The 21507-nt window shown below is 47.5% G+C and overlaps 1 protein-coding gene across 1 annotated transcript in view; it reads right to left on the minus strand.

Annotated features, from left to right (window-relative positions):
* Window positions 1-3663: 3663 nt before the first annotated feature.
* HTR4 (5-hydroxytryptamine receptor 4) overlaps window positions 3664-21507 on the minus strand; it is a 60619-nt gene continuing 42775 nt past the window's right edge. Inside the window, exon 6 of the mRNA XM_035563953.2 lies at window positions 3664-3880. Coding sequence (XP_035419846.1) covers window positions 3844-3880 — 37 coding nt within the window. The 3' untranslated portion in view covers window positions 3664-3843. The remainder of the gene's footprint in view (window positions 3881-21507) is intronic.

A 21507-nucleotide genomic window follows, 5' to 3' on the forward strand; every position in this document is an offset into this window, starting at 1 on the left:
CCTCATCCAGCTGGGGGTTCTGCTTCTACCCCACAAATCTTAAGCTCTACATCAAGTGAGGCTTTAAAATCTGTTACAATAAGTATTGAGCACACACAGCTACAGTTATAAAAGAAGTGACTTACAGAGCATGTTCATGGCTAGGCAGGACCTGGTCTGCTGCAGAACTGCAGGAGGAGCTTGGAGACAGAGGAACAGCCACTTTTAGTGCGAAAAGGAGGAGAGACAGACAGTGAGGTAGTAAGGGGAAAAGGGAAAAACACAAAGATAGTTAATAGGAGAACACTCGCCAGCTAGCCTGATGTTTAACACCAAGAAATTATATTTCAGCAGTGTCAAAACTATGTTGGCAAACCTGTCCCTGAAAGGGAGACCTGTTTCTGTGGTAGTGGTGGTAGCTGGGCTAGAACGGCATCAGGTGGGTTCTTCATAAACCTTTTTGGGAATCCTTCAGCGCTTCCTCCCCTTCAAGAGTATCTTTTTGCTGTCTCATTGATATGCTTTTAGGCAGGAGTGCTCTGCTGAGCTCGTTTTCTGAAAGCTCCCCGGTATTGCTCTGGGGAGGGGGTCTGGTAGCTACACACTGTCTTCTTCCTGCTCACTTCATGAACAGCACCACCCATTTGCTCTGATAGCCTTTTGCAGAAGCCACTTCTGTCTCCTAATCAAAAGTCTAAAGGGTAGTATTTGGGTCCCTTAATTTTTACCCACGATAAAGGACATTTGCTGCTAAGAACTGAGATTTATGGAGGAAATGTGAGCTTGCCATGGATTCCTGGATGGCGATCCTTGAGCCTGTTGACAGCTTTAGTATGTTGGAAATGTCGGTCTCTGTTTTAAGTACAGATGGGGGAGTAGTTGTTGAGCTGCTTCATTTTGTCAGACTGCAGTGCAGGAATACGGCAGCTACTATTTAATTTTTAGTGAAGTTGTAACTACACCTGGCCATTAGCCAACAGCCAGTACTAACTTTAAATATATACTGCTCTTGGCTGTGAATGAGGTACTCCTGGTCTCCCACCAATCCTCTGAAGTAACAGAGAATTACCAGGGCCTCTTTGTGCACAGAGCAGCTGTAATTCCCATTCCTAGTCTTGCATTTTTCTCACGACTAGCTGACAAAAGCCTGATAAAGTGCAAATGGAGAACAGTTTCCTATATAGACAGCAGCAGCTCTGATGTGGAGAAGTTGAGAGCTCCTTAGGCTTTTACATAAAAGGGGATTTCCTTGGATTTGATTTTTTTTTTTTTTTTTTTCCCCTATTGGCAAAGTGCCTAGAGATTTACAGGCAGACCTTGGTCACTGATGCAGATTTCGATGCATATGTTCGTCAAGGGAGCTTGCCTTTCTGCACTGATTTCTCAGGGTAAGAGGGGATGTGCCAGCCTAGGTGCCCAGCTGGGGTGCTGAGAGACCTGCCCCAGGTACCTGCAGGCTTGTGGCTACCTCAGGCCTCTGTAGAAGAGATGTGTTTCTGACACCCACACACTTGAATTTTGCTTGACCTGCCTGTTTTTCATTTCCTAGAAGCCACTGAGTTGGCTCAAGAGTGTAAGTAGCATCAGTGGCAGTGGAAATAAAATTAATAGCTGAAAATTATTATGCTTGGACGCTAGAGCTTTGTAAGGCTAACTTTACCATAACTTTACCATACATCTCAGCCTGTGTATCATATGGTATCACAAAAACGGGCAAGAACAGCGGAGAACTTGCATTGGTGAAGAAATCAAATTTCAAGCATCTAAAAATTAACTCGAATTAGACACCCTTCATTCTGTCACAAGAGTATAATTTTGTTTGTCCCTTAATATGTCTGACATTTCTGAGTGGTGTCCCAGAGACCAAGTGTCCAACCAGCCCACTGTTGCTTCCTGGTATATGCTTTTTTTTTTCTTTCTTTTTTACTTAAGAGCATGTATGGATTTTGCAGACTGCTAAGGATCAGATTGCCTCTGAAGCACCCAGGTCTGTATTGGAAGCCAGTGGGAGAAGCACTGCTGTGATGCACATCCTCTGTTTTTAGCCTGGGACTCTGAAATACTTGCTGGTGACTCTGTGAAATACTTGCTGGTAAGCTCTGTGCCTGCTGACTTCAAACAGGACACCCACACTGGGCAGGACAGCTCCAGAAGAGCACAGCAGCATGTACAGCTCAACCAGTAATGAACCTGACAATTAGAAGCCCAAGGTAAGCCGTCACAGATTTACTGCTAAGTCTTCAGTGCATAAGAACCCATGCATGGGGGAAAGAGAAGATTAGTTTAGCCTACATCTTTAAATGATTTTTATGGTCTTGTTTTAAAATTGATTTAAATTTGTCCTGGTTTCAGGTAGGACAGAGTTAATTTTCCTCCTAGTAGCTGGCAGGGTGCTATGTTTTGGATTAGAATGAGAAGAGCGCTGATAACATGCTGATGTTTTAATTGTTGTAGAGCAGTGCTTACACCAAGCCAAGGACTTTTCAGCTTCTTGCTCTGTCCTGCTAGCGAGCAGGCTGGGGGTGCAGCAGGAGCTGGGAGGGGACAGACCCAGGACAGCTGACCCAAACTGGCCAAAGGGGTATTCCATACCATCTGGCGTCATGCTGAACAATATATAGGGGTGGCTAGCCGGGGTGGGGGGCCGGCTGCTCGGGGATAGGCTGGGCATCGGTCAACGGGTGGTGAGCAATTGCATTGTGCATCACTTATTTCGTACACATTATTACTATTAATACTATTATTATTATTATTATTGTTATTATTTTTCCTGTCTTAATAAACTGTCTTTATCTCAACTCACAGGCTTCACTTTCCCGTTTCTCTCCCCCATCCCGGAGAGGGAGGGGGGAGGGTGAGCGAACGGCTGTGTGGTGTTTGGCTGCCAGCCGGGCTAAACCACAACAAAACTGAAAGTTAAGAACAAATTCCTTCAAAGACAAAGAAATTGTGAGTAACTGAAGTGCACCATTTCCTCAAGTTCTTAGACGTGTTAACGGGCTCCTCCCTTGCATCCCAAATTCTTTGTTCCCCCAGGATCACTCCGGGAGTGGGGTTGTGCAGGATCAGGGAGCTCCTGGGGTGCTGTGGCACCACCAAGGGTCATGTTGTGGCCAGGGAGGTGGTGGTGCTCCTGCTGAATGAATGCTCCTGTTTTCTGTGCTGACAGCACTGTGCCAGGGCTGGGTGCCATGTTTTCAGGGGTATGAAACCGAGCTCTTTGAAGATCTCCTGGTAACAGCTCTTGAAGTGCCGTTTGTGTTTGCTTTCTTGCCTGCGAAGTAGCTGCTTTGTGCACTTGTCTCAATGTTGTATCAAAGTGTTGTAAAGTGCTTTCATTGCTAATAAATACTAACTACGATGCTATAAAAACTTGTCAAAAAAGCACCATAGGGTATGAATCTCGCTGAATAAATTAATGTGCCTTTAATACATGAATGTAAACTATTACTGTTTCTGTGTGCTACCAGGCAGCTTACAGATTAATGGTAAAATTACTCATACATAACATTAACATAAGATACTTCCAGTTTCTTTTTTTTTTTTTCTTTTCATCTTTGGTACAAATAATTGAGTCTGCCTGTTTGGCTGTGCTCCCACTTCTGGTAGCAATGCTGCATCCTCTCATTCCTTCCAAAGTGACAAATCCATACAGTGTTTCTCCTGCTTCTTCCTTCAAAACAGTGCATTCCTGTGGCTCACACTTGAGCAGCTGTTGCGATGTCTTTCCAGAGGTGGCTTCATTTCTGTGTTGGAAAAAGTGCTGCTGAGACTCAGACCTTTGGGAGAGCTCAAGGCTAAGGGAGTTTCTGTCCTTCGCTGACACCTTGAGAGAGGTGAGGCTTACAGAGCACTAGGATGCTTCTATGAGGATGTCACTTTATACGGTGTGACATCACACCTAGGCAAAGCACAAAAATGGAGAAAAAAAATATGATGGGGTGTAAGAGGATGTGAACTACCTTCCCTCTACCCCCCTTCATACAGGTGGATGTGCATAAGATAAGCTAAATTAATTCTAACAACATTCACATATTGGCATGAGATAATTTGGACAGTGGTCCTAGTATGACACCTGTGGAAGAAGTAACCCATCTCTCTGACCAGATATTTACATGTTACCTCTTCCTCAGAACGATCTTACAGAAAAAGATGCACTCCCCCACAGAGTGGCTGCTGCATCCTGCTGTGGATTTAGCAGGTACCACTGACACAGGGGACACCAGCAGAAACCTCTTAAGCTTCCAGAAGGTGCCAGTTCTTTGAACCTAAACAAACCAGCCTGCCCTCAACCTTCTTTGGTGCTTTGGAGCCCTACAGCAGTCTCCTGCCAGGCCCAGCTCTGGACTGCCACCGTTGTTTGGGGAAGCAGCAAGCTTTGCGTCTAGCCCAGCGTGCTGTAACACCTTCACACCTGGGTCTGTTGTGCTGCTCCTACACACTGCTGTCCCTGGGAAGTAAGAGTTAAGGTTCATATGAGACAGCAGAAATTACTAGAGAAGTTCCTCCTGGCTGCACAAAGCCCACAGCTGGTCTTGCCGTGTTCTGGCATCTCACAGCACAGTTAATTACACTTGATGTGGAGTGTGCTAATGACATTTTCTGTGCTTCAGTGACTTCTTGGGAAGTACATAGGCTATGATTTTGAAATAGTATTCATAGGTTAAATTCAAATATGAATTCACAATTCAGGATAGTTAACTTGTTTTGTACTAACCACTTATGTATTAGATGCCAAGGACATGAACATGAAGAGTGAGAGGAACTTTTTGGTATTATTATTATTATTTGGTATTTTTGAATATTTTTTTTAGACAGAACTTACACACATATTGCTGAAGTTATTAGGACTCATGAAATAGTTCCCTAACAGAGGGCAAGGAAACCGCTGTTTCTGGAAACTTGAAAATATTCTTGGGACTCTGATCTGTTTCACTCACATATTCCCCCAGCCATGAGGTACTGATCTTGTGTGTGAAGGTACAACTACTCTTCCGGTTACAATTCCTGCAAAATACAAAGGCTGGTAGTGAAACTTGTCTTTCGGATTCTAGGATTTCAGAAGGCTTGATGTTAGTGCTAAGAAAATATATCCAGGTTTATCCCTGCAATGTAAGAACAAGGCTTCAGATATTGAAGGGTTTGTACATTGCAAAGCAGAGGACTGCATTTTCTCACCAGGAAGAGAAAGGGCGATGTGTGGTTTCATGAGGCAAGAAAATGTCAGTTAATCAGGATCAAATGAAGACTTAGGTTCAAAGGGAGAATCACCATTCACAGCATACTCACTAGAAAAATCCCATGCTGATAGGGTCATGGGCAACGAAGGCATCATAAGCCAGGTATAAATTGCATTCATAAAAATGCAATCATAAAGCACTACAAAGCAACAAGATCAAAGATGAGTTGGAAAACCACCTCTCAGATGTGGCTACCTGAATTTTAAAAACCTTATCTTCTGTAATGGATGGTAGTACTGCTGAGGTATCCTGTGCTAGCCAAAGAACAGAGTGATGCAGAAATAAGGACTGGAAATCATCAGCTAATGCAGTAACAGACTTACTGAGCTGTATGTAATAGTTGATGTGTTTGCAAGATGTTGTGTACTCCCAAAGGCATACCTTTAAAAAAATTTACTGTCTTTATTGATGACAAAAGCAAAACAAAGCCACATCTGCATCAATTCAAGGGTCAGGTTGTCTGCAAGATGCAGATGCATACTGAGCAGCAGATGTTAGCAGCATCTATAATCTCTGCCATGCTAAATAAATAAAAACAAAAGCCTCAAAATGGCCAATTTACTGTTCTGAAATTCCCGGTTAAGGATGGGAAGATGCTCACAGCTGACTAAGAAGTGAATCACAGGTGGATGAGCAATGCAGACAGGCTCACAGCAGGTTAAACTGCTTCCTGTAGCTGAACCCGATGAAGCGTGGGGACCGGGCAGGCTAGCACTAGGAACTGCCCAGCAATCAGAAATGCAGGCAGCAGTTAAGGACCCCCAAAATGACAAAATGGTAAAAAGCAATCAAATCACAGCAGACATACAGAAAGTCCTTGACACCTTTCTGGGGTTACCAAAGTGATGGCCAAAATGCTTTGCAAATAGTAGGGCTGTTCTCTCCCTGTGGCACGCTGAAGGCCTTACATGCAGCATTAACTACAGCAACAGGATAGCTTTTCCACAGCGCGAGTTTACAAAGAGAGAGCACGTACACCACTTAAATAAGGTCTTTCTGCATTCACAGACCAGAGACCAGATCTTTATATTAACAACCATCACAGCAAACTCCCATGAGTCGCAGAACCTCACTAGCTCTATTTCCTTTACTTTTTCTTGACTGCTCTGCATAGGCACATGTTCTAGACTATTTTTCAACCATGTGGAAATCCACCTACGGCTGTCAGTACCACAGCAGTTAACAGACTTTCGCAGTGTGCTCTGAATAGGCAAACAGCTAACAGTGGCTCAGTACAGACCCTGCATACTCTCTGCTTCTCATCACTGCTGTATCCTGCATGATAATATCTAGGTGACTTAAACTTGGGCAGGTGACCTGGGAGACCTGTGCTTTGCTGGAGACTTCGTGCTATAAAGTACAATTTCCTTTCTCTGGCACTGCCCTCCACCACAATTTACAAACCAAGGATAATGGTGTGAAAAATTGACAAAGCCACCCAGGGTTCACTATCGTCTGTGTTAAAACAAATCTCAAAACCAGGGTGTTAAGCAGCAGTGCTATAAAGAGAGGGCAAAGTATGTTTTGCAAGTTGAGTAGACATGCTAATCCATGCTTCAGGCAGCAGGCGCTGCTGGTGTGAGATGTTCCTCCCTCAAGTACTGGCCCCAGCACTGGAAGGATGTAATGTAATGTCATACACGGTAACAAGTACCACAAAAATTTTACCTTTAAGACAAACAGCAGATAATGTTACTATCTGTCCAATATAAGCCTTTTTTTAAAAAAAAAAAATCTCTTTTCTTTAAAAATCTTGTAGGATCCACGTGAAAAAGAGGCGGTTTGGATTTTTATTAGGTAATGGAGACGAATACCACGAGAAGATGGCAGGACGTGGTACAGAGTCTGAGGAAGGAGCATGCAGTGAGATGCATTGAGAATCATAGAATCACTTAAGAAATACATGAAGGGCAAAGCCTGAAGTAGGAGAGCTGTTATCCGAAGATGCCTGAGAAACGGTGGACCTGTGTTTGCTGGGAGAAGCTGGGGGTGGCAGAGGGCTGGCCAGCCTTGTGCGCTTCCCTGATGTAAGGAGGGTGGGGGTCTCACATATCACTGCATGTTGACTGCAGGGGTCTTGTAGTCAATTTTTACCCTTGTAGTTCATTTCATTTCTTTACCTCTGCATACATGTGGCTTACAACACTCTCCATGTCTATAAGGTCCCTGTCCTGTAGTTCCTAGCCACCGTGACAAGGTTTTTCTTTTGCTAGCAGGGAAAGCCTGAGAGATGCCTTGTGAACTATTCCCCGTGTATCTCCTTACAGTGTTCAGTTAAATGAACAGCCTTTCAGAAAGCCCCACTGTGGGTCAGGAAGCACTTGGAAAGCTTCTTGTACAGCAGTCAAGAAAGAAAGAGGATTATTTAAACATGAAAAAGAATAAAAGAAGTTAACCTAAGATTAAAACGCACTTAAACAATTAGCCCTGCATTTTAGAGGTCTGCTGCCACAATGAATAATAGAATTTAACAATAATTGCTTAGATATATAGAATTTCTAACCCTAAGGCATGCAGAGCTCTTTGCATTGTCTAAAAACACTTTGATAAAATGTGTAAGGCTCTGGAGAGGTGGGAAGCAGCTGCTCAGCAGCAGTCAGCGTGGCTGTGCAATGGCCTCGGTTGGGAGCTACGACGTTGAAACACGAGTGAAGTAGGTGCATAGTAACTTGCTATCCAAAGCAGAATTTATTCTGATTCCCAAATTAGTTTCAAACCCTCCTTGAGCTCCAATTTGGGTCAAGAGACCCCAACTCCCAATGCAGGGGGCACCAGATCCTCATTACACTGACAGGAGAAAGCCTGGCACAGCAGTGTCCCTCTCATCACACCTATCCTGGTGCCCACTGCTCAGACTGTTAGGAAAGTCATGTTCCCAACACAGGACACGTTGCTGTTGAGCTCAGCTAAATGCCATTACATGAGAGCGAAAGAGTTTTGCAGCAGCAGCTTTCTGCTTTAGGTGTATAAACCTGAATAAATACCTAGCGTCATATTGCTGATTCAGGAAGCAGGGCTGGGATTAAATTAGGCAGCCCAATAATGGTGCTCGGTATTGGTAAGGGCTCAAGTGAAATCAGATTAGAGCTTTTCCCAACAGATCTTGTCCTGCTTTTTCATCAAGGCCTCCAAACCAATTAAACTTATTATTGAAATAACTTCATGCAGAACAGGAGCTGACTGCTTTTACTGTCAGGAGACCCAGGAGGATGGATGACACAAATATGGGGAAATACAGCCCATCTTTATGGAGCGAGTCCCACCAGACTGACGACTTCCCTATTCCTGCCATGCCCTCCCTTGCTGTTTCCTCATGCTGTCTTTGGCAGGAGAGAGAGAAGAAAACCTGGAGGGAAGCTGCTGGGAGGACTGGAGGATGTGCGCAGGCTCCGAGTGAGGGAGGTGGCTCTGAAGCCCTGGAGACAGCCCTGGGGGCAGCCCTGCCCCTGCCCTCCAGGGCCCCTGTGGAAATCACATTCCTGCTCCAGGCCAGCGATTGCAAAACGCCGTGGATGAGCTGCTCATCATGCAAGCTGGCTGCGCAAAGGAGAGAAATAGGAAACAGCCATGCGTGTCAAAGACCAGAGAGATTTGATTGGAAAAGACAACAATTAATGTAAGTCACTTAAAGTTTCCATTTGAATCAGAGAAACAGTGAAGTGCAACCCGACAGTAATTGCCCAGAGAAGAGACGTTGACCTGCAGCACGACTGGCCATCCCCGCAGCTTCTTCCTCTCATTTATTTCCCGTACTGGCACCCTTCCTTCCAGCACCATCCTCCACCAGCGCTGGAGAGGCTGCCTGCAGCTGGATCACTGCAAACTTCTGTAAACCAGATTGCTTTCCATTTTTCATAAGCGATAAGCAGATGAAGTGATGCTCTGCCGAGCCAGGGGCTGGCCTCAACCCAGCCTCCCCCAGCAGCCCATGGAGAGCCAAGTCCCCATGGCTTCCCGCAGAAAGGGCTCTCTTGGGGCTCCGTGTTACATATGGGTCATACAACACGCATTAGGTGCTGAGCCAGGAGCTGGCCATGCCCCAGGGAGGTACAAACCAGGGCAACAAATTACAGAAGTAAATCTCAGAGCAGAAAGAAAGCCTTAACAGGGATCCTGCCCCACCAGGGTACAGCAATTGCCTTCATTACCCAAAACACAAGCCAGGCAATTAAAAATAGACAAAACTGAGTTGATATTTCAGTCGCTTCCAAGCTCAAGGTGCCCTTCAATGCCTCGGCTTCCCTATCAGAAACAAACGGATGCAGAACAGAACTTCTGATCTTGAGTCTTGTATTAGGCCAAATAACAAAAGGGGTTTTATCGTAGCTCTGATCTCTTTTTTCCAATAGACAGACATATTAAAAGAGATTACCTTAGTAAAACTGAAGGAAAGTGTGGTACTTAAAAAACCTAATCCCGTCTTTTGTCTGTAGGAAGTAAGATAAATATCTTGATTTCACTCAGTACAATTACAAGAAGCTTTTCTCTTATCAAAACTTCTCAGTTTCCTCTGGAGAGGTATTTTTTGAGCTGCGTACCGGACTTCAGCACAGTGCTTATGTACTTATGGGCAAGACAAGCGTGTTTTGGGTGAAGGACAGTACCAGCCTCCTCCAACACAGGGCACCAGCTTATCCGAGGGCCAGCATCCCAGTAGGAGCTGCTTTATATTGGTACAGGTGGTGGGTTTCATGGGCTTGGCTGGCAGGGTCTGCTGTGCAGTAAGGGAGGCCCAGAGACCCAGTGATGGGCTCGCACACTGCCCACAGAGGCCAACATGATGCTGGCAGCGCTTCATCGCCACGGGGAGCTGGTGAGCAGGGAGCCAAGGTCGCCCCACCTCTTCCCCTACCTTTTCATCCTTGTGCAGAAGAATTTTGAAGTGTCAAAAAGAAATATCTAAGAGCTGTTCTGCTTTTAAATTTAGCACAGATCCCTAGGAAAGAAAAAAGCAAGGAAGGGGTGGGAGGAAGAACCTTACCCCAGACTTCTAAGATGACAGCTGAGAGAGAAGAAATTAGTGTCTCGACATCCATCCTACCCTGGGGATAACCCAACCTCAATAAAAAGCCTATTACATTTACAAATAAAAAAAAGGCTTTGGCAATAACAACTGTAGAAAACACCCACAATACCAAAGCACGTCCTCGCCCACGCAAGCTGGAGGCGCGCTGCATGTGGCGATGCTGGTGGCTGCCTGTCCTTGGTGATCGGCGACACGCTCCCCAAAACCCACGAGGGGCAAAGAAGGGACGCTGCCCCAGACACTGCACACTGCTGTTTCTGCCATAAGCTCCCCCGACCATGCATCTGCCTTTGGTTAGCGGTGCAAATCACACTCTTTTTTCCAAATTGAGCTGAAGCCCCCTTCCTCTCTCAGCTCTCGGCCTTTGTGCTTCTTCCCCTGATGTCTTGGTGCAAGAGATGCGGGAAGTGGACGGTGTGGGTGCTGCCGACCCCAGAAGGGCTGCTCAGTGGGAGCCCAAACAGCAATGCAGAGCCCAAAGCCTGTGGGATGTGTCTGGGAAGGGGCCCAAACCTCCGCTGGCACCAGCTCCCATTTACGTACAGCTGCAGGTGGGTGTGCGTTCTTCACCCTCTGAAGCAATCAGAGGGACGCAGCCTGGTCTGGGCTCTCCACCCTTTCTCCCCAGTTTTCCTGTTATCTCTTGCACTTCAGCAGCAAGAAGCGAGCTGCTGCGGGATTGCTCCCAAGTCCGAGTGGTCCTGGGCTTGGCGATGGGAGCACAGTGAGCAGGGAGTGCAGGTGATGGGCACAGGGAGCCTGGCGGCTGGGAAGGGACTGGACCCTCGCTGCAGCTGCCTGCGAGCCTGGCCATGGCTGCTGGATGCTTTGCTCTCTGCATGTCCCCCTGGCTGTTCTGGATGCACGTCCTGACCATTACAAATGCTTCTGCACAGGGTGGCCTCAGCCTTGGTGAGTGGCACATGGCTGCCTGGAAGTGCTCTGTGTGCGCCATCAGCCGCAGGACGCCCCGCGCACACATGGATTTGTGGCAGTCGGGAGAAAGAGAAATACATGTGGCTTACAGGAGGGATAGGGGAAAGGATGGAGAAGATGATGTCCCATCCTTGGCTCATAGGTCCTTCAGTGCTGCACAGAGCTAAACACAGCCAACCCCTTTGCCATGTGTGCAACTCTCTTATTTTTATGGTGAGAACTACTGCTGCTGAACAGGTAAATTCCCCAAATCCTCGACCTCTCTGCCCTTGCATCCTGCATAATAGATTGCATAATCTCATTGTCTGTTTCCTTGTTCATCCCATATCTCCTGTCTGAGCTAACACATACCTTCTGATATTTATAGCTCGCCTTGCCCTGCTTGTGATCCTTCGCAACTACCAGTCACAGTATTTGTGGATGTTACACTACAAGTCTGTTACTGAAGAGAAGATTGATGCCAAGTTGTAAAATCATGCCAGGGAAGTTGGAACATAAGTTTGATTGCAAATATTGGCAAAGATTCACAAGAAATTACAAAAAAAAAAAAAGCTCCTCCAAGAATCTACAGAACTTGTTTTTATCTGTTTTTCAGTCTAATGATCTCATATATTTTTATAGAACACCTTTTCAGAATTGCAGCTGATGAAATTTAAGTGAAAACCAAATTATCTCTTGACAAGGTTAACACTGTTAGCAAAAGGGAAGACCTAGTAAGTGCTATCTATGCTCTTAATTCCCCAGTCTGAGACTTCCCCCGTGCCAGACTGTCCCCACACACTGTCTTTAACTACTCTGTCCGGTCTAGGTTTAAATGGCAGAACGAGCTGAGATGTCTGTGTATGCTGTACATACCATCACACTCCCACTCTGAAGAATAAACTGGGAAATACTAGCAAAGGCTCAAAAGAAAGGTATTTGGGAGCCAGGGGGAGGTTGTTTTAAGATCACCAGGAATGAGTTTGCTGAACTGAATGCAAAACAGTGCCCATGTGCTCCCCCTGCTAACACTCCAGGGAGGGACGGGGATTCTGTTTTCTCCTTTTTTTCACTCATCACCCCTCATGGGGCTGCAATAAAATGCTCTGGCTCCTCACAAAGCCACACACTGCTGAGAGCAGATGGGTTTAGGCCCTGGCCCAACAGGCCAGTTTGCAGCGCCTGTGTGTCCCTCTGCGCCCCAGCGGCCACCACGTGTCCCTCACTTGTCCCAGGCTGTCAGGGCCGGGCTGCCTTCCTGCCCCAAGGCTGGCAGCACCCAGCTGAATGGGGAACTCGCTCCTGGACACCAGGTCACACAACCAGCAGAGCCCTTTGTGCTCCCTGTCTGTCTGGAGCAAGACCTGAACTCACTCCTGCTTTGTCTTTAGCACCTCTCCTTGAATTAGAGATGTTATTACAAAGAAAGCCAATCTTGAAACTTAAATTTATAGTGGTAGAGAACCATATGTATTCTAATCTGTTGTCATGGATCTCAATTTTCATTGTTAAAAGTGAATGCTGTGTTTCTAAAGCAAGTTTCTGTACATTGAACTTCCACATCTTATTCTTGCTACACCTTTTCGTGCCAGATTTCCCTGCCCCAAATAGACTCCGCTCTCTTTACCTTCTCTAGTACAAGACAACCAGTTAATGTGCCGGGAATATTTTTGTACAGCCCCTTCCCCAGACCTTTCACCACACTTGTTAGTCCTCCCTGTTTGTCCCAGCCTCCTCCCGGAGCAAGGTGCCCACTGCCAGCCCTACCTGGCTGGGTACACGGCAGCACCCATCCCGGCACCCACCCAAACATCCACGGGGACCCTCGCCCTGCAGGCACAGTGTCAGCTGGGAGCTGATGCTCAGCACCGAAGCCTATTTCACGTTGGCTCTTTATGAGATTAGGCTGCAGTCCGAGTTTGTGCTCAGTATGCCAAGATGCACGGCCATGCAGACCATGTTTCTGTAGCCCTACAGAAATGTTTTCCTTGTGCTCAGTTAACCAAGCAATTCAGAGGGCAGAGAAACCCCAAACTGCTCTTTCTCTTTGTTGTTATTCCTCTAATCTTGTGGTATCTGCACATGTTATCAGCAATTATTTGTTTTTCTCCAGAGAAGAGATTAAAAGTAAATGCTTTATGGCCAAGAGCTGTTCCTTAAGAACCCTGACTAGAAAAACACCTGGTGGAAGATGCTAATTTTATTATGACTTGCAAACTGTGGGAGTGCTCTGGTTAATAAATGCCATGCTGCTGTAGGTACCACGTCAAGTGTGTTACGCTTCTTGCAAATTGCAACCTCATAAAATAAAATTAGTCTGTAGAATTGAGCTCTGCTTTTCATACTTTCATAGTTGCTAGGTAGAGCCATTACCTTGTCTTCAAATTACCTTTTATATTAGATCCTGGATCAAATGGTTGGAACAGCAGCACTTGAGGACAAGCTCCTTTCTTCCCATTTATCTTTGGATGTGACCTCGTGCGAAACCCTGACACTGGGAATGAGCCGGAGGCAACCTCAGGATACTGGGCTGCTGACCTATGGAGTTACGGCCTTTGAAAGCCCATTGCCAGCCAGTGGGAAATATGCACTGCAGCTGCTTCCCAGAAGGGAAACTGTGGGGTAGGAAGCGCAGAAACCTGCTCTGTGAGGGCTTTGGGAAATGGGGACAATCTCTGTATGTGTGTTCCTTGATGGACACAAAATCAGCAGGGTTGAAAATCAGCAAGCTCCATGTTATGAAGGCAGCATGGCCAGGTATCAACAAGAGGGTCAGCTCTGCTTCAGGCTTCCACAGCAGTCAGACTGAAGGGCAACGTGGGGCTTTGTGGGGTCTTGAGGCAGTTTCCCCTGTCGCAGTCATATCATACAATGATATGACTTTTGTAAATTCACCATGCTCCAGCTTGGTAAGAATTAGACTTTTTCTCCATCTAGTCTTACTGAGAGTTTGTTTCAAAACATCACTGCCATGATGGCCAGAAACTTTTGTCTAATTCTAGGCTTATTTTATGCTCCTGGCCACTTTTTCTTTCTCTCTCTCTCTCTTTTTTTTTTTTTTTTTTTCCCTGCTGACCTGGGGAACTGATACTCAGACTGAAAGTACTGGATTGGAAACACATGTTGAGCAACCTTTGGTTGCATTGCCAGGAGGACTCAGGGGTTGTGTCAAATTGAAGGTACTATTTTTTGCCACCCCTGAAATTCCCAGTTAAAAATGTCTTGGTTGATGTAATATTTCATGCCCTGGGATGGCTCAGTACCAGGCACAAGAAGCAGCCCCAGTGTGACCCCAGGGCCACCCCACTGATGCCCTTCCAGCAGTGCTCGTGCTTTATGGGACACACTTCTGGCCATGCCTGATGTTGTGCTCCAGACTTTTAATGGGAAAGCATATAGGACTGGTGAAAGGGCTGCCTGGCATCACCCATAGATGTCAGCATAGCTCATCCAGGCACCTGCAGCTGATGAAAAATGACAATACCGCAATTTAAAGTAAAGCCCACCAGTGGAATTCGGTCTACTGAATGAAAAAGTTCATTAGTTTCTCTTGTACCTCTTGCTGAGCACTGGAGGGACCCTAAGAACAGAGCTCTCCCAGGCACAGAAGATGTTCCTTCATGGTACCCCAGCCATACACAACAAGGTGATAACATGCCTGTGGTGTGCAGCCAGCTGAGGGTGGCTGCCCACAGGCCTGGTAATGAGAGTAATTGAATCACAGGAGCATGATTGTCTGAGTGCAAACATAATGTTTGCATCAACTTGCTAGGAGGAAGCAAAATAAATCCCTACCATCAAGAACAAAACTCAAAATCCCAGCCCAGACATCTGCAAAGATATTAGCTGCACCCATTCATGTCTTTCAATGGATTCATGCAGTCTCCTCTAAACTATCAAAAAGAGGAACTACATAAAAAGAACAAAATTGCAGGGATGGAGATGGCAGGGGGATGTCTCAATCCTTTGCTCAGAAACTTCCCCAAAAGAACGTGGTGGGAATGTGCTTTATGTTTACTTTGCAAACATGAATTTCTTGCCTGCTGGATCCCAATAATTAATAAGTGACTGCTGGAGAAATTGCAGCACACTTCCTAAAGCCCCTTAGCCTGCAATTGCTCCAAGTCTCACTAGCACAGCAAAATGTATCTGCCTCCAAAATGACCTATGACAACCCAGGGAGGAACAGCAAGCATTGAGGCAATGAAGGAAACAGCAGCTGAAGTTCAAACGATCCATCTTGAGGCTAACGACCTTTTAGTGAAGAAGATGATGCAGTGTGTCAGAGCCCTGACCCCTGTTGCCAGGTCTTTAAAATTGCCAGGCAGTTACTGCCAGTCAGAAATTGTGGTCTCAACGGCCTGATTTTGCTGTAAATAACGGCATAGCTTTGGGCAATAACAGTCTGCCACCAAAATTCTTTTCCAAGTGATCCTTGAGTGATAAGAAAAAATCGCAGAAAAATCTGTTCAACTTGTGTAAAGGGGAAAAAACATTTAGAAGGGTATTCATGTTGTAGTTCATGCTAAAATAAAAAAATCAATTTTAAACCAAAGCTCTGCATTCTTCATGTTTAAAAGCTGAGTCAAAGAAGATTCACTCCCACTACACACTGAAATTTGGTCAAGACAAGCTAAGATGGCATGTTTGTATTTAATGGTTTTTCATCCAAATGCTTTTTTCCAGGATTTTGTTCACTTGCTGCATCTGTTTGTGAGCTTCCTGCACCCAGGTGCCTACCCGATGCTTGCCTATTCCTCCTTAAGAGCAAAAGCAAGAGAACAAACAAACAAAAAGTAAGTTTCAGAAACCCTGGAAGAACCAACAAATACTGCTTTTTGCCCATTCACCCAGTTTGGTGGAGCCTGCAGGCAGCTTAGCTAAACAGTGCCCTGCAAATGCAAACAGTTGGCTATAAAGTCGAGGGTACGCACTATTAGCCATGAGACCCCGAGTTTCAGTCCAACCCTGAACCTTTCATCTCCGTGTCAGCCTTTTGAGAGTTTGTCCAAGCAAAGTTGTGCATGTACTGAAATATCCCATTTTCTTTTTTCTTTCTTCTTTTCTTTTAAAGCAGATGCAAGGCCCTTCCTTGCCCTGGCCGGCTGCTGCAGCCAGATGAATTCCAGATCCTCCCGCAGCCTCCGCACAGCCTCCGATTGCCAGCACCACAACAGAGCAGGGACCCGACACCTCCCCGAAAACACAGCCTGTGAGCATCTCTTTCTCCTCTCCAGAAATAGCTTCCTGCTGCTTTACGCAATGAGTTGTTTCCAGGAATGTGTGAACATCTGAGGGAGAAAGAGAGCGAGCCAGTATTTAGGGTAAGGTACCAACAGCTGACCTGCACCCTGATTCCCGCTGTGGTTTCTGGGGTCTTCAGCAGGTTGGGCAGAGACCTCATCTTGGCTGTGCACCGTGTTGTCGTCACCGTCCCTCTTCCTCCAGACACCTCTGCTGCTGCCAGCGGCCACCACTGTCCCGTGAAGAAATGCGATAGCGAAGGCGCGCGTCCCCCTGGCTGAGGCTAAATGCATGTTTGCCGACAAAGCGCCCGCGCTGGGAGAGCCGCCAACTTGTGGGACGTCAAGGGATGGCTCTGAGCACGGAAAGGCGGAGAAGAGGCGGGAGAGCAGTGAGGAGATGGCTGCGTTTGCCAGGCCATCGTCTGGAGGCCCGCTGCTCACAGCAGCTCGCTGCCTCGGCTGCACAGGAGCAGCCGCAGCTGCCAGGGCTGGCCCAGCCCGCACAGTGATTGCTTTGCTCTGCCTCAGGAAGCTCTGCGGTCTCTGCAGCTGTCTCAATGCCTGAGAAAGGATAAGAGACAAGAGGAACAGGAGGAGACAGGACAGCAGGCTTTTACTTGTAAACCCAGATCCTTGAGCGAGACTTGCTAGTGTTATTAGGAAGCATCTCTGAGCATCTCTGAGCAAGCATTCTGTGTTTTCTGAGTCAAGCTGCAGCTGCAACCCACAAAATGCCACCCTGGCAGGAGGAAGGGAACAACTGCTCTATCCATGCCCCGCGGGTAGAAATGCTGTGATCCTGCCGGGCACCAAACCTGCTGCGTGACTCAGCCCAGACCTGGCTGCACGGGGAAACAGGAGTGCTTTTAAACCCATTAACCCGCCAGAGGTAATGACTTTGTGGAATTAAAGCTGCCGAAAAGGCACAGCAGTGGGTGTCCAGATGTGCATTGCAGCAGGTGGCACGCAGGCAGGGCTGTCCCCATGTTGGGGGGTCCGGGGCCCCAGCGGCACTGACTGCGCTGACTGCCTGGTGGGCAGGGGGGCTTCAGGGGGGCTGCCCCTCCTAAATGCAACCTATTAAATGGGGCTGGGAAAGCCTCACCCCTGGGGGTGAAAATGAGGCACAGGTACTCAGTAAGGTTTTATGATTATTCAGGGCAGCCTCTTTAATTTATTCACTCATAGAATCATAGAATCATAGAATATCCCGAGTTGGAAGGGACCCATAAGGATCATCGAGTCCAACTCCTGGCACTGCACAGGTCTGCCCAAAAGTTTAGACCATGTGACTAAGTGCACAGTCCAATCTCTTCTTAAATTCAGACAGGCTTCACTGGGGAGCCTGTTCCAGTGTGCGACCACCCTCTCGGTGAAGAACCTCTTCCTGATGTGCAGCCTAAACTTCCCCTGCCTCAGCTTCACACCATTCCCACAGGTCCTGTCACTGGTGATAACAGAGAATAGGTCATCTGCCTCTCCACTTCCCTCTCACGAGGAAGTTGTAGACTGTAATGAAGTCCCCCCTCAGCCTCCTTTTCTCCAGGCTGAACAGGCCAAGTGACCTCAGCCACTCCTCATACGTCTTCCCCTCTAGGCCCTTCACCATCTTCGTCGCCCTCCTCTGGACACTCTCCAACAGTTTAATGTCCTTTTTGTACTGTGGTGCCCAGAACTGCACACAGTACTCGAGGTGAGGCCGCACCAGCGCAGAGTAGAGCGGGACAATCACTTCCCTCGACCGACTAGCAATGCCGTGCTTGATGCACCCCAGGATACGGTTGGTCCTCCTGGCTGCCAGGGCACACTGCTGGCTCATATTCAACTTGCTGTCAACCACAACCCCCAGATCCCTCTCTGCGGGGCTGCTCTCCAGCGTCTCATCGCCCAGTCTGTATGTATAGCCAGGGTTGACCCGTCCCAGGTGCAGGACTCGGCACTTGCCTTTGTTAAACTTCATCTGGTTGGTGATCGCCCAGCTCTCCAATCTGTCTAGATCTCTCTGCACGGCCTTTCCACCCTCATCCAAGTCCACAACTCCTCCAAGTTTAGTGTCGTTGGCAAATTTGCTCAGAACACCTTCTAGTCCTATATCCAAATCATTTATAAAAACATTGAAGAGAACTGGCCCTAAAATGGAGCCTTGAGGGACCCTACTAGTGACCATCCGCCAGCCAGATGTGACCCCAATTACCTCAACCCTTTTGAGCCCTGCCCGTCAGCCAATTGCTCACCCATCGTATGATGTTTTTGTTCAGCTGTATGCTGGACATTTTGTCCAGTAGGATCCTATGGGAAACCGTGTCAAAAGCTTTGCTGAAGTCCAAAAAGATCACATCAGCTGGTTTCCCTTGATCGACTAGATGGGTGATCTTATCATAAAAGGAAATCAAATTTGTTAGGCAGGACCTACCCCTCATGAACCCATGTTGGCTGGGACTAATGACTGCATTGTCCCCCAGGTGCGCTTCAATAACTTCAAGGATCATCCTCTCCATAATTTTACCAGGCACTGACGTGAGACTGACAGGCCTGTAATTGCTAGGGTCTTCTTTCTTACCCTTCTTGAAAATTGGCACAACATTTGCCAGCTTCCAGTCCAATGGGACCTCACAAGATTCCCAAGATCGTTGAAAAATAATTGAGAGAGGTCCCGCGATGACATCTGCCAGCTCTTTAAGCACCCTGGGTTGAATCCCATCCGGACCCATGGACTTGTATGGATCCAGGTGGAGCAGCAAATCCCGCACACGTTCAGGGTCGGTTGGGAGTTTGTCATTCCCACCGTCATGGTCCTCCACCTCAGGGTACCCTGGGTCCCGAAGCCCATCATCAGCGTTGAAGACAGAGGCGAAGAAGGCATTAAACGTCTGTGCTTTGCCTATGTCATTGTCTGTGAGGAGACCCTCCCCATCTAGTAGCGGACCTATATTTTCTTTGGTTCTCCTTTTTCTGTTCACATATCTAAAAAAACCTTTTTTATTGTCTCCCACAGACATGGTCAGCTTCAACTCTAGTTGGGCTTTGGCCACACAAATTTTCTCCCTACAAACACGAACAGCATCCCTATATTCCTTCATTGTCACCTGACGCTCCTTCCAGCAGCCATACACTTTCTTTTTTCGCCTTAGCTCCAGTAGAAGATCCCTGGTCAGCCAGGCCGGCCTTCTGCCCCGCTTGCCTGACTTCCAATATTTTGGAATCGCCTGATCTTGAGCTTTTAGGAGGCAGTGCTTAAAGATGGACCAGCACTGATGGACACCAATGCCTTCAAAAGCAGTTTCCCAGGGGACCTTGCTGACTAATTCCCTGAGCAGCCTGAAGTCTGCTTTCCCCACATCCAGGGCTGAAGTTTTGGTGGCAGTTTTCCTTCTGTTACCATAAATTCTAAACTCAACCACTTCATGATCACTATGACCGAGACGGCCGCCAATTGCCACGTCTCCCACAAGACCCTCTCTGTTCTCCAGCAACAGATCTAGGAGGGCGCCTTTCCTAGTTGGCTCACTTAGCACCTGCACCAAGAAGTTACCATCTAGGTGCTTTATGAACCTCCTGGACTTGCTCGTGTCAGCCGTGTGGTGATCCCAGTTGACGTCTGGCAAGTTAAAATCCCCCATTAGGACGAGGGGAGTCGATCTCAAGGCATCTCTTAGTTCTGCAAAGAATAATTCATCAGCGTTGTTGTCCTGGCCAGGTGGTCTGTAATAGGCTCCCACAACGACATCCCCTTTATTTGTTCGTCCCTTAATCCTTACCCAGAGGCTCTCAACTTTGCCATCGCCAGCTTGAAGTTCCAAACAGTCCAGCCCATTCTTCACATGCATCGCCACCCCACCACCTCGCCTACCCTGCCTGTCCCTCCTGAAGAGCCATGTAACCATCTATTGCAACACACCAGCCACAGGACTCATCCTACCAGGTTTCGCTTATGCCGATGATGTTGTAGCTGTGGGACTGGGCCAAGACTTCCAGCTCATCCATTTTATTCCTCATACTGCATGCGTTTGTGTAGAAGCACTTCAAATGCGCCTCCCTACATGCAGCACCTTGTGTATCCGACCGAAGGGCCTCACTAGTACACAGTCCCTCTGATTCTAGCACACCATCCCTTAGCTTGTCACTGGTGTGCCTGGTTCTATCCCCTTCCCCCTTCGACTCTAGTTTAAAGCCCTATCTATCAGCCCAGCCAACTCCTGAGCAAAAATCCTCACCCCTCTCTGAGAGAGGCACATCCCATCTGGTGCCAGCAGGCCCGGGGTCGCGTAGACCTTCCCGTGATCGAAAAACCCAAAATTCTGCCGGTTGCACCAGTCCCGAAGCCACGTGTTAATGTGACGAGTCTGCTTGTCAGCTTCGATCCCTCCTATTGGAAGGACAGAGGCAAACACAACCTGTGCCCCTGATCCTTTAAGTAGTCGCCCCAAAGCCCTAAAGTCCCTTTTGATCGCTCTCAGACTTCTCGTTGCTACCTCATCATTATCAGCCTGAAAGACCAGTAGCGGGTAGTAGTCGGTGGGCCATACCAGATGCTTGACTTTCCTAGCGAAGTCTCTCACCCGAGCCCCAGGGAGGCAACAGACTTCCCTGTGGGTAGGGTCTGGTCAGCATATTGGGCCCTCTGTCCCTTTCAAAAGGGAGTCCCCCATGACAATAACCCTTCTTTCTATTTTGAGAGCTGATGTAGCAATGTGGGGGGTAGGGGACCTTGCCTTAGGCATCCTCACCAACCAGGATGGGCTTTTGCCTGCTTCGTTGTTCTGGTTGTCATGTTCTAGAGCTTCGTACCTGTTATATAAGGGTAGATGGGAAGGTGAGGTGGGCAGGGACAGGGCTCGCCTACCCCCCCGAACAGGAACCTGCCTCCATTCCCCCCCTTGGCTTAGGTTCCCTCCTGCTGCCTGGCGGGATGAAGGAACTTTTGTCTTCTGCGTAGCAGGAGACGTTTGTGCTATGGCAGGCTCGTGAGTCTGTCTCAGAGAGGGCAGAGTACACCTCCACCAGTCAATTTCCCTCTCTGACTCCCTGATGCTTCTGAGCCTGCTGACCTCCTCCCGAAGCTCCGCTACCTGGCTGAGCAGCTCTTCAACCTGGGCACATC

Source organism: Cygnus atratus, chromosome 14 (assembly GCF_013377495.2).
Source record: "Cygnus atratus isolate AKBS03 ecotype Queensland, Australia chromosome 14, CAtr_DNAZoo_HiC_assembly, whole genome shotgun sequence".
Lineage (NCBI taxonomy): Eukaryota > Metazoa > Chordata > Aves > Anseriformes > Anatidae > Cygnus > Cygnus atratus.